This window comes from Tachyglossus aculeatus, chromosome 17 (assembly GCF_015852505.1).
Source record: "Tachyglossus aculeatus isolate mTacAcu1 chromosome 17, mTacAcu1.pri, whole genome shotgun sequence".
In the NCBI taxonomy this organism is placed as follows: Eukaryota; Metazoa; Chordata; class Mammalia; order Monotremata; family Tachyglossidae; genus Tachyglossus; species Tachyglossus aculeatus.
This window is the reverse complement of record NC_052082.1, coordinates 45,367,976-45,381,036: the sequence shown is the minus strand read 5'-3', so window position 1 is coordinate 45,381,036 and position 13,061 is coordinate 45,367,976. Positions and strand designations below refer to the sequence as shown.

The window sequence follows — 13,061 nt, the reverse complement described above, 5'->3', positions numbered from 1 at the left end:
ATAGTAAGCACTTAATAAATGCCATCATTATTATTGTTATTATTATTATTACAGAGCACTGGACTAAGTATTTGAGGCACCTTGCCTTCTGTGCACCAGGGAAATCGGCCAGGGTGCAAGCCTAGGCTGTTGACCCGTCGCTGAGTGAAGCGTACTCCGCCAGCTCAGGGCAGCCAGATTGTTCAAAAAGAGCAAAAATGTTTCAAATAGTAGTATTTAAATAGCAACAATAATGGTGGTATTTGTTAAGTGCTTAGTATATGCCAGGCACTGTACTAAGCACTGGGGTAGATACAAGGTAATTGGGTTGGATAGAGTCCCTGTCCCATACAGGACTCACAGTCTCAATCCCCATTTCACATTTGAGGCCAGGAGAAGTGAGGTGACTTGCCCAAGGTCACACAGCAGTCAGATGTCAATTGGCAGAATCAGTCAATCTGTTGTATTTATTAAGCACTTACTGTGTGCAGTCAGTCATGTTGATGTATTGAGCTCTTACTGTGTGTAGGGACCGTCTCTATATGTTGCTAACTTGGACTTCCCAAGCACTTAGTACGGTGCTCTGCACACAGTAAGCGCTCAATAAATACGATTGAATGAATGAATGTAGAGCACTGTAGTAAGTGTTTGGGAGAGTACCACATAACAGAGGGTTGGGAGTCACAATCCTTGCACACAAGTGCTCAGAAAATACGAGTGACTGACTCCCATCCCTACAGCACTTATGTATGTCTATCTGTAATTTATTTAGGTCCTTCTCCCCCACTCTAGACTATAAGCTTGTTGTAGGCACAGTCTGTCTGTTTATTGTTGTATTGTACTCTCCCAAGCGCTCAGTACAGTGCTCTGCCCACAGCAAGCGCTCAATAAATATAGTTGAATGAAGGATTGAAAGTGTCACTTGGGAGAATACAACAGAGTTGGTAGGCACATTCCTGTACCCCTATACTATACTCCTAACCGCCCTCCCCTCTGTGTCACCTATGCACTTTTGAGCTGTACTCCTCAAAATACTTGATATTCACTCTACCCTCAGTCCTGTAGCACTTATAGCATTACACTCTGCCACTTCCCCTACCTGTAATTTATTTTATTGTCTGTCTCCCCCTCTAAACTGTAAACTCCTTAATAATTATAGTGTTTGTTAAGTGCGGACCATGTGCCAGGCACCGTACTAAATGCTGGAATGGATTCAAGAAAATTGGGTTGGACATAATCCCTGTCCCATGTGGGACTCACAGTTTTCATCCGCAGTAACTGAGGCACAGAGAAGTTACGTGACTTGCCCGAGGTCACACAGCCGACAAGTAGCCGAACCCAGATTAGAACCCAGATCCTCCCGACTGCCCGGCCCGTCTCTGTCCCCTAGGCCATGCTGCTTCTCATGTGGGCAGGAATCTTATCTAACAGCTCTGTTGCACTGGATTTTCCCAAGTGCTCGGCACACGGTGCATGTTCGGTAAATACCGTTGCTCGATATAAAATGATTATGTACAAGAGTGCAGTGAGAGATAGTTGGAGCAGAAGTGATGGGATGATAATGGGGAAGATGTGATCTCCTGGGGTAGGTGGGATTTCAGAAGGATGAGCCCAAAGTGGGACAGGGATTATGTCCAACCTGATTGTATTGAAGCAGCGTGGCTCAGTGGGAAGCAGCGTGGCTCAGTGGAAAGAGCCCGGGCTTTGGAGTCAGAGGTCATGGGTTCAAATCCCGGCTCCGCCAACTGTCAGCTGTGTGACTTTGGGCAAGTCACTTAACTTCTCTGGGCCCCAGTTCCCTCATCTGTAAAATGGGGATTGACTATGAGCCCCCCGTGGGACAACCTGATCACCTTGTAACCCCCCAATGCTTAGAACAGTGCTTTGCACATAGTAAGCGCTTAATAAATGCTATTATTATTATTATTATTATTATTATTATATCTGCCCCAGTGCCTAGTTAATGATAGATACTTAGTATGTACTGAACAGATACCACAATGATCATTATTAGATTGGGGAGAGCTGTTTTGTGGCAGATTTGAAGGGAAAAGGAGTTCTAGCAAGAGAAACGATTAGATCCAGTGATCAGGCACAAGGGAGTTGAGTTTGAGGCGCCATGAGAAGGTGAACTTGGGAGAAGCGAGAAGCAGCATGGGCCTAGGAATCAGAAGGACCTGGGTTCTAATCCAGCTGTGCCACTTGCCTGCTGAGTTTCTTTGGGCAAGTCACTTCACTTCTCTGCACACAGTAAGCGCTCAATAAATACGATTGATTGATTGATTGATTGTGCCTCAGTTACTTCAACTGTAAAATGGGGATGGAAACCATGATCCCCATGTGGGACGTGGACTGTGTCCAACCTGAGTCCACCCCAACGCTCAGAACAGTGCCAGGCACATAGTAAGCGCTTAACAAAAGTCCGAGTTGAGATATAGTGGAGAAGGGAGTGAGTGGGGGCTGAGAGAGTGAGCTGATGAAGTACCTTAAAGCCAGTGATCAGAAGTTTCTGTTAGATGAAGAGATAAATAAAGGTTTTTTTTTAGGAGTGGAGAGATGTGTGCAGGTCTATGTTTTATCATTTTTATTTGTATGGCTAGTTAGTTCAAGGGAGATTGGAGCAGGATGTTGAAGGTGGAAGAGTTACATATCCTGGATTTGGGGTATTTTCCAGGAATCTATTGTGTGCCCAATGTTGCTTTGTCAGGTAAGGCATGCTGTTGGCAAGCTGTAAGGACTTAGTACATTCTGTCTGTTTAAACTATGTCTATCATGTTTTTTCCTCCACCTTATGTAAAAACTTAACTTTTTTTTAAAGTGGGAAAGCTAACCTGTGTTGCTTTAAAAAAAAAAAAGCAGGGGGTGGGGAGAGTTTTTTTTTTCCCCCCAGACTTAGAGTTGTCCTATTCAAATTCAATTTGTGGAACAAATAGTAATTTAAATTAAGTGGGACATTTTAGGCTTGTTTTACATAGGAATGCCAAATTGTAACAGTGCCCATTGACTTTACCTATCTTTTGCTTTCGGTACCAGTGGAAAAGATGCATTTTTGAAACTGTTCACTAAATTTGGGCTCTGACTTAATCTTGTATCCCTTTAAATCAGTCTTTGAAAGGAGCCTACAGCAAGCTTACTAAAGTGAGAAGGCAAACATTTTGAGTAAAGTACCCTTTTCTGTAATCTAGATCTTACCTCTGACCTGAGCTTCCCCGAGACCCTCATGGTTTTATGTCTTCAGGCTTTTGGAGATCTTTCCCAGTTTTCTCTTGAGTTCACCAAAGTGACAGGAATTTGAAAATATCAAAACAAATAAAAATAAATGGCAATGAAAGGTAAAAGCTTTTGCCGTAAGTTTTTCATGAAATCAGTTAAGTTTTAGCCTTGCTCACGCTTTGCTACATTGCCAGCATAAATCTCCCTGTGTGGTGCCAATGCCCGTTGTCTGCCCTACCCAGTGGCTTGGTGTGCTCGTGTGAAGTCCCAAATTTAGGAAAGCCTCGGAGCCTTTGTGAAAAGGAAAAAAAAAATCAAAGGACCGTTTTAATAGTGGGTGTTGACGTTTTTAGTATTAGCTGTTTCATTGTTGCCCCTGTGTTTTTATTTTTTTATTCCTTTCCACTCCAGAGAGCTAAGAAGGAGACGAACATGATGTTTCTTTCTTAGAACTCTTCCCCAAATTTTATGAGGGCACTCTGTGGTTACAAAGCCCAGCTGGATGGCACAGTCCAAATTAGTCCTTGAAAAACTGAAAAAAAAAACCCAGCAGGAAGGCTGATAGAGCCCTCGTTTGAGTAGCATCCTCTGTTTGGGAAAGAGAATTCGAGTAGGGTAGTGGCAACCCCAGGATTTTTTCGGGGTGATTTCTTTTGCTTTTAAAGATCAATTGGAGATTTGTGATTTACACAGTTCTGAAAGGGCTCCTTTCAAAACAGACCCCAGGAGGGATAGCAGTCTGAATTTTAGGAAGACTTGTCACAAGGGCTAATAAGCTCCAAAGCTATACACAAACAAAATATGAAGCGTTATGGAAAAACAAGAGCGGCCACCGCACCCATTCTCCGGCAGCCTCTGCTAGTTGAGAGACTTCTTCAGGAAGACTTTCAGCCCTCTGTGACACTGCAGAAGAATTGCAAATGCTGAGTAATAATAAGCAAGTATGGGCTGGCTCAAATGCATCTTTATTCTGTTTGAATACTCCGGAAAAAAATAGCTCAGGGTGCGTTTGTCTTTGTGTGTTCTTTCATGACACAGAGCTATAATCCCCGATGCAAATGATTGATTGGCACCGAAAGGCAGATGGAGAATTTCACCCACTCACCTTGGGTGGAAGTCGGAATCCTTTCACAACCAACTCAATGAGCCAGGTGCTCAGAACTCCCTTAGGAGAAGTATTCAGGGCTGTTTTCTAAAATAACCACAAAGATTTACCGAGCCGTGACACACAAGTCACCTCAGCCGAAGTGCCCTAACTCGGCTCAGAACCCGAGTTCCCGCATCTGTTTCTAAGACACTGTTTGCTGTTAGATAGAGACTACGGAGGGGCAAGTTGGGGACTAGTATATTCTTTGCCTAAGTGATTGTTAGGAGTGGCAGCTGTAATTTCAGACATTTTCCCTCCCATTACTGAAACAACTGTAGAAATAATTAAAAGGCGACTTAAATGCAGAGAACTGTGTTAAAGATGAGCTCTCTGTAGCCTGAGAAATTTGTGCAAAGGGAATTGTGAGAAACAAGAATCACTACCTTGTTTTTTTTTTTTAGATTTCTAGGCAGTTTTTTTACCAAATGGGCCGTAGTGAAGTAATAACAATTGGTACTCAAAAGTCAATAGCTAAAGGAGGGATTAAGTATATATTCTCCTACTTACGTGGGATGATTAATAGTCTGAAAATTTTTCCTTTGTAGTTTTGACCATTACATTGTTCTGAGAGGTCTACCTTATTTTGTTATTTTTCCTGAGAAAGCAAAACCTCACAAAGAACTAGCACGCAACGCATCTTCCCAGGAAAAACAGTCGGCCCTGATTGAAAGTTACTTTTTGAGTAAATTTGTAGTGGGCTGGAAATGTGAGGTGCCTGCCACCTATTATAGATCTTCCCAAGATAAAACTTTAGATCCGTAAAGTGGGTCTCTAAGATACTTAATCGCCCCCTAAGAAGGCCGAACAACTCTGAAAAATGTAGTCATTCCCGGCCTTCGGGTTTCTATTTCTGGTTCATTCTTTAAACCGGCTCCTTCCTTCGGGTTTCCCCCAACGGTTTGAAATGGTGACTCTTCTGCGTCTCCGACCAGAGAGGTCAGGCGGTAGGTTCTTCCTGCCTCCCCCAAACCACCCCCCCAAAAAAAAGCAACCCAATGAATCAGCTTCTCCAGGCTTTTACAGGACTTGGTTTTTCTCTGATGAGCTCCTAATGTATGTGTTCTGTCGGGATGACTTACGAACAGTTATGTATTTTATTCCTATCATGTAAATTGATGAGCTGTACCCCGTCCTGGGAGCATTCTTATTTAAAGAAGTCCTGTTTCTATTACTTGATCTACCCAAGAGGAAAATGCGTACAATGAATGAATTTAAGGACTCTCTGGACAGGAGGTAACCGGAGTCGGAGCAACTATCAATAGCTCTCTAAAAAACAAATTATCTGTTACATAAAAATGCCCCCTGTTCCATTTTCTAATAGGATATTTTGCAAAACCGTTTTCCAAATTGGACATGGCTTCGCCTGCTAGGGGTTATTTGACTGAATACCCTAGAGAATCGGTGAGAACGAAATAAAGGTTCAGCAAGGAAACGTACTGGCTTTGTTGCTTTCTTGGTAAATATGGTAGCAAAGAATGTCTCTTTCCCTCTGACCCCGAAAGCAGCGATTTTCTCATCTCTGGGCATCTTAGGTAACTATTCGTTCAGTCGTATTTATTGAGCACATATTGTGCGCAGAGCACTGTACCAAGCTCTTGGGAGAGTACAACACAGCAATAAACAGACACATTCCCTGCCCACAAGGAGCCCAACTATCTGCAAAAGAAGGGGTGAGTGCCTGGATGGCAGGGCACGGGGCACTATGTGGAAATGGATCCTAGAAAGACCGTCTGCCGGCGTTGGAAGGGAGCGGCTTGCCGTGGAGCGTAATGTGTCTGACGGAGACTAGCAGTGGGAGCAAAAGCTCTGGGGAACCGAAGGACTTCTAAATGGCCCCAAGTTACCATTTTGAAAAGTCCCCAACTGCCGGCAAAATGGGAACTGGGTACCAATGCCACCGAACCGGTTTTGCAGCAGGGCGGCCACCCATTCCGGGGGAGAGGGAGCTCAGAGTACAGAAACTTATCAGCGATCGCTGTCCCAATCATCTCAGAACAAGGTGTTTAGTAATGTACGGGAGTTTCTGTGCCAATCACCCCCCATAAACCCCCGAAGTGATTCAGAACAGGGTTCATAGTTCCTTCTTTGTTCCTTGGTTAATCACTGACTTCTGACTAGTGGGAGGTGCTCTCCAAATTTGCTAATGCATTCTTTTTGGATAAGGATGACGCACAGATTGTCCTAATAAGGACTTACTTGGAGAAAGGGCCGCCCCCTCGGAGAAGATGGGGCAAGGAAGAGGGAGGGCGGGCAGTTTCTTTTTTCACCGGGGATGACACAAGCATAAGTCATTTCCTTATTAATCGGTTCAAACCAGTTCTTACAGGAACTGTTGGTGATAAATGTGGGACTTCTCAGAAGTCATTCATTTTATTCCTTGCACCACACCAGTGCACAGCAGCAAACGCGAGCTCGCCTCACTCCGAGGAGGACGGCCAAGCAAAAGCTCCTCGTTTCTCCCGGGCAGTTTGCTGGAAAGAACATATTTTTCCCCCCTCTCTCTGTTGAAAGGAATGATTTTTCTTTTCTAGGGGAAGAACTCGTGGCACCGTGTGCCTGAGCCTCTGTTCTCGACTTTAGTTTTGTTTTTTTTTCTTCCTTTTTTGATTCTGGCCGGTAAGTAAAAGAGAGGTAGGTTGTTTGGGGTGTTTTTTTAACAGTGATTTCCCTGTTTGTTTTCCTCCTCTTCCCTTGCTGCCTGCAGGGCGGTCCCCAGGATAGGTCCCTCTCTGCAGAAACCGTTCCAGGAATACTTGGAGGCTCAGCGACTGAAACTTCACCACAAGTCCGAAAAGGGTGGGCCACAGGTAAGACCAACCGGCTCTTCTCCCCACTCATTTCTCTCTCTTCTCTTTCTCTGTCTCTCATAAAATAGAGGGCTACAGTTGGGGCTCTATAGCCTCAGCATTTGCTTCCTCAGATGGGAAAAAACTTCGTGTGTTTGACACAATTTCCCAAAAGTTCTTTCATTAAAGGTGGATTTTTTTTCGCCTGTTGCTGGGTTTGGGTTTCCTGTAGTTCCCCTAGTTTTGCCAGGGCAAGCCCAAGAAGTTGCTTGTACCGTCAGCGTACCCTGGTAAACAGCGAAGCTAAAGTTCTCAGGAAGTGGCTCCGTCTGCAGCGTGTGATATTTTTAAGCTTTGACTGGCATATTACCAAGAAATAAAATGAAGATTTTAGTTTCATCTTGGGCGCAGATTTTTATTTTTTAAATAATCCTTCCAATCCCATCCATAATTATTCAAGTCTCTCTATTTTGGCCCTTTCCTTCGATGGGTGGAAAAGCCTTAAACATTTTATTAGAGGGTGACTCTTAGCATAACTTGAATTGCAAAACCTTGTGCAAAGCCCAAGCCCTTTGTTTCTGTAAACATTGATTCTGTTACAGAAAAAAAAATCCTTGAAAAGGGAAAGACTGAGCAATTTGAGGAAGCCTGTTATTCCCCTTGAAGCATTTTTCTTAGCAGTTCTTTGCTGCCCTCGCTTGACCAAGGGAGACACATTCTTTAAAGCACGCTCTGAAGCCGGACTTGGGGAGTGCCGGAATGAAAGCCTAACTTGTCCGTCGTCTCCGCTCTACAGCTCAATTAAATATACTTTCTGCAGTGTCAAGAAACTGAGTAAATGCATGACCGTACACTCCTCCCTTGGCTATGGCAAAGAATGAGCTCACTTGTGGTTCATTCCAAATTATATGAATCAACCACCAGATAATCCCAGCAAGGATAAAGCATTTGAGCAAGGAGCGTTCTTCCCGGAAACCAGGGCACTGTCCTAAACCAGCTTGACCTTCTAAAGACCCAGACTTAAAGATGATTCAAAGGGGGTTTTCACTTTTAGTGATCCCTAAGGGGTGGGGTCGCTCATCTGATAAGCAGTGCAATCCTTACCTTACCCATTGGACTAACGTTCCTTGTTTTTGCTTTTGCTCTGGGTCCGTTTCTTTAGGGAGAAAACTGGCTGTCCTGGATATTTGAGAAGCTGGTCATCGTCATGGTGTGCTATTTTATTTTGTCCATCATCAATTCCATGGCACAGAGTTATGCCAAACGAATCCAGCAGCAGATGTACTCAGAGGAGAAAACTAAGTGAGGCAGAGGGACACCATTAAAATCATGCATTTGCAGAAGCCAGATTTGACCAATTTTACCCCAAATTAAAACTAAACAGGAAAGAGTTTTTTTTTTTTTTGAAGCATCCATTTTTCCTAATTGAAACAATTTAGCGGGTGGGGGGAACGAAAAATTTTCTTTTGGCAATACTTAGTGCATAATTTTCACGGGCCGATCCGTCTGTGTGCTAAGGTAACGTATCCACCCTTTTCTCCGTAATTCATTCGAAGTTTCACTGCATTAAGGTGGCTTACGGCATCTTTGGAAGTTCAGGTTTAAAGATGAGTTTGTTTTTTTCATTTTCTTCCAATTTAAACGTGCAGAACAATTTGAGACTTCCAGCTACAGATAAACATTGTTCTTAAGGATAGCAAGTTAAGTTAACTCGGGAGAGTGGTCATTTTCTTTTTCTCAAGTCATCACAATGTATATGAATTATAATAGACTGGTCCCCAGTCGTGCATGACTTTCGTGGTGATTCATGATACTCCATCGTGCCTAGCCCCGTACCTGCCCATCTCTGTTCCCCTTCCCCACCCTTAAAAATGCCATTTTACGATTCATCACACACTTGGAGGAATTGGACTTTTATATTTTGAGACAGTGTAAGCAATTCTGATTGGTGTCTCCATACTGGGCTGATACCATTTTTTATTCTGTATATTTAGAATGAAGTCGAGAGGGAAAAAAAACAACCAACTTTATAAAATCATCTTTGATCATTCCAGAATTGTGTCAACATTTTCTTAAGCGGTTTTGTGTGCTCGTTTACATTTTCAGTTCCTTTTAGCTTCGTACTAACCGAATGGCAGACTTGATAAACACGCACAGACTGCAGCCCAAAGCTGTAGAGCTTTTTTGTCTAATCTTTCAGCTGAAGACATGAGAGAGTGAATTCTTAGCCTCCTTGGTTATGCCTGAAATCTGCCAGTCGACTTAGGCCGGGTTTCGACTCTTTGCAGGGGAGGTGGGTGGGGAGGGGTTCTAAGTTTAGAGTTTAGCTTAGGAAGAGGTATTTGTTGCAAATTTGCCACTACCAAATCATCAAATGAACTTAGAGGTTAATTCAAGAATGATCACTCATCAGACTAGTCAGCGTTAGGAGAGAACTTGTGTCTTCAACCAACCACCGTTTTATTTTCGTGTTTTAATTTTAACCGTGTTGTGTGGGCTCGGACAGAGAGGAAGTTGGTGTTCACATATGATCCAGTTGTCTTTTCCTCTTTTGTACATGTTTCTAGCTTTGCTGCTGCTACAACTCCAGGATCCTCCCTGGCAGACGGACACCTGGCATTTTGGTTATAGCTTTGAGAAAAGTGTAAAAAAAAAAACAAAACAACTTAGGTATTTTTTTTATTCTCTAGGAAAATTATGACCTGACGATTGACTTGCTTTTAGGATAGAGTCTGGGTTTATTGGTAACATTCCAACAGATCCAACAGTTCTTGTGCATTTCACCCAAAGCGCAGTCTCTGTTCCATCACATCCAACCGACTGTTCACTTGTAACTTACCGTCGAAACATCTCCACGGCTGGACCATCCTATCGGATAGCTTATCAGACTGATGTTGACTGTTAGATCTCCTGGCAACAGCAGTCGATGGGCTGTCTGACATTTTGGTATCTTTCATCCGATCATCCATATCAGATTTGGTTCCCATTTGAGCGTCGTCACCCAACCTCCTGTTTTACTCTGTGTGAATCACTGTCTTTGAGGGCATTTTGTCCGGGCAACGTAAAAGGGAGACGGAATGGTGCACAAGGCTTAGAAAGTTGTTTTCTCAAGCCCCACCTAAGCTAATGAGTTGGGGAATTGCTGTGGGGGAGAGAAGTATCCTTTTGAAATGTATTTAAAAGTTTGCTGCGTACCTTCAGGAAAGGCTGTTGCTTTCTTAACATTAATGTTGTGAATTTCCAGTTTTATTTCCCTTATCTTAAAATTAGTCCCCAGAAACACTTAGCGCTTAGTGATGTTTTTTTCTTCTTTTAACCGTTTTTTAAGGTGCTTGCTATTGCCCAAACGACCCAGGTTGGAATCAGTTTATTCTCAAATGTGTGTTGTATGCTGGGGCGAGGTTGGTGGGCGGGGGGAGTTTGTTGTTTTCGTTATCTAACACATATGGCTAATTTTATTTCGTTTCATCCCCCTCTGCATTTGATTTTCCAGGCTGGGGAGGGAAGTGGTGAATCATGCCGTTGCATCAGGCAGAGGGGTTTCTTCGGTTGGTTTGGGGTTGAGGTTTTCTCAACGGGAGAGCTTTCCATTCTCGAGCTCCCTCCCATTCCCTCCAACCCCCAGTGTTAGAATGTCCTGAAATCTGAACAGATCTGAGAAAGGAATTGACGATGTTCCGTTTCCCCCTCCACCCTGACCTCGATTCTCTCCTTCTAAACTTCTGCGAATGCGTCCTCATTGAAAAAGGAAATCAAAGTTACTCTCCTCCCTCCTGGCGTGTTCGGAGCTCTCACATCCTCCACCCCACCACCGGAGCTGGGTTGTGCCCCCAGAAGCTTCCTTTCCAACCTCACTGCCCTCCAAAGCGGGCACCCTAGAAGGGGTCTTGCTTCCACCGCGTAGCCAGCTGAGCGAGGAACGGTAACTTAGCAGATGGCTGACTCGGTCTTTCTTCCAATTAAAAAAAAAACAAAGAAATCCCTCAGAACTGTGGGAATTTGGTCTTTGGCTCATTTCCTCAAAATCTCCATTTGCCTCCTGTCCAGAACAAGTCACTGTTCCTACCCCAGCCTCCGATTTGTTGCATCACGTTCCAGCAGGTGACTAATCATCATCAATCGTGTTTATTGAGCGCTTACTGTGTGCAGAGCACTGTACTAAGCGCTTGGGAAGTACAAATTGGCAACATCTAGAGACAGTCCCTACCCAACAGTGGGCTCACAGTCTAAAAGGGGGAGACAGAGAACAAAACCAAACATACTAACAAACTAAAATAAATAGAATAGATATGTACAAGTAAAATAAATAAATAGAGTAATAAATATGTACAAACATATATACATATATACAGGTATAACTGACTAATAAAAGCTGACTAATATAACTGACTAATAAAAGTTCTCCAGAGCCCTTTCCCCGCAGCTGGGTACAGAGCCCTCTCCCTTCAAGCTTTCAGTCTACCTTGTGGAAATAAGCATTACACTCCCATCTTTCCCGTCTTCCCACCCTGAGTTTCAGCCTCATCAGGTTGTCAGCAGTTCATTTCCAAATCTGTTGCTTTCTGGGTTTGTTGGTTTTTTTAGAGTAGTGACCAGTGTTCCATTCATAAATCGAATTTAAAGGTCCCTGCCTATGGTTCCGGTTTGCAAGTCCAGTGAGTTTGGACGGGGACTGTCCCAGGTAACATTGGCCCAAATATATTGAAAGTTCTGATTTCCCTGAGAGCCACTCTAGAAAAAGGATCAAGAGAAGCAGCATGGAGTGCTGGAAAGAGCACTGTCCAAGGAGTCAGAGGGCTCAGGTTCTAATCCTGGCTCTGCCACTTGCCTGCTATGTGACCTCGGGCAGATTCCTTAAGTTTTGGGTGCCTCAGTTCCCTCAATTGTAAAATGACGATTTAATGCTTGCTCTCCCTCCTACTGAGCCAGTGAGCCCCATATGGGCCAGGGTCTGTGTGTCACCCAATTGACTTGTTTCTTCCGCAGCACATACAACAGTGTTTGTTACATAAGCATCTAACACATACCTTAAAAACAAACAGACATCAAAAAAAAATCCTGTCCAATCATCATCATCAATCGTATTTATTGAGTGCTTACTATGTGCAGAGCACCGTACTAAGCGCTTGGGAAGTACAAATTGGCAACATATAGAGACAGTCCCTACCCAACAGTGGGCTCACAGTCTAAAAGGGGGAGACAGAGAACAAAACCAAGCATACTAACAAAATAAAATAAATAGAATAGATATGTGCAAGTAGAATAAATAAATAGAGTAATAAATATGTACAAACATATATACATATGTACAGGTGGTGTGGGGATGGGAAGGAGGTAAGATGGGGGGGATGGAGGGGGGGACGAGGGGGAGAGGAATCAGCCCTAGGTGCCCCTTAATTAAACCAGGGGTGTCAAATTAAAATGTCCTCTCAGGCTTGATTTCCTCTCTTGAGGAGACGTGCTTAGGAGAGGAAGGAGAGGCACACAGGTCCCTTTTGGTCTTCCGAGGGAAGCAAGCTCCTGGTTCCGTATACGCTCCTTCTCCGTTATTTCTGGCATTTTTTTAGATTGGAGTTGGGAGCACTAGGAGGAAAGCTGGGTGGAGCTGGAAATGCTCACTTTCAGGACAAGTGTTACATTGATTGAATGCTTGGACCTGGGTCTAATCCCGGCTTGGCCACTTGTCTGCCGTGTGACCTTAGACGAGTCACTTAACTTTCCTGGGCCTCAGTCAATCAAATTTATTAATGGCCCTCTATGTGCAGAGCACTGTACCTCCCCCTTCTAGACTTTGAGCCCGTTGTTGGGTAGGGACCGTCTCTATATGTTGCCCACTTGTGCTTCCCAAGCGCTTAGTACAGCATTCTGCACACAGAAAGCTCTCAATAAATACAATTGAATGAATGAATGAATAAGCGCTTGGAAAGTACAATTCA

The 13,061-nt window shown here is 43.7% G+C and overlaps 1 protein-coding gene across 1 annotated transcript in view; it reads left to right on the top strand.

Moving 5' to 3' along the window:
• Window positions 1-9,181, top strand: part of VMP1 (vacuole membrane protein 1) — a 140,886-nt gene extending 131,705 nt beyond the window's left edge. Inside the window, exons 11-12 of the mRNA XM_038759374.1 lie at window positions 7,044-7,146; window positions 8,288-9,181. Coding sequence (XP_038615302.1) covers window positions 7,044-7,146; window positions 8,288-8,431 — 247 coding nt within the window. The 3' untranslated portion in view covers window positions 8,432-9,181. The remainder of the gene's footprint in view (window positions 1-7,043; window positions 7,147-8,287) is intronic.
• The last annotated feature ends 3,880 nt before the right edge of the window (window positions 9,182-13,061 follow it).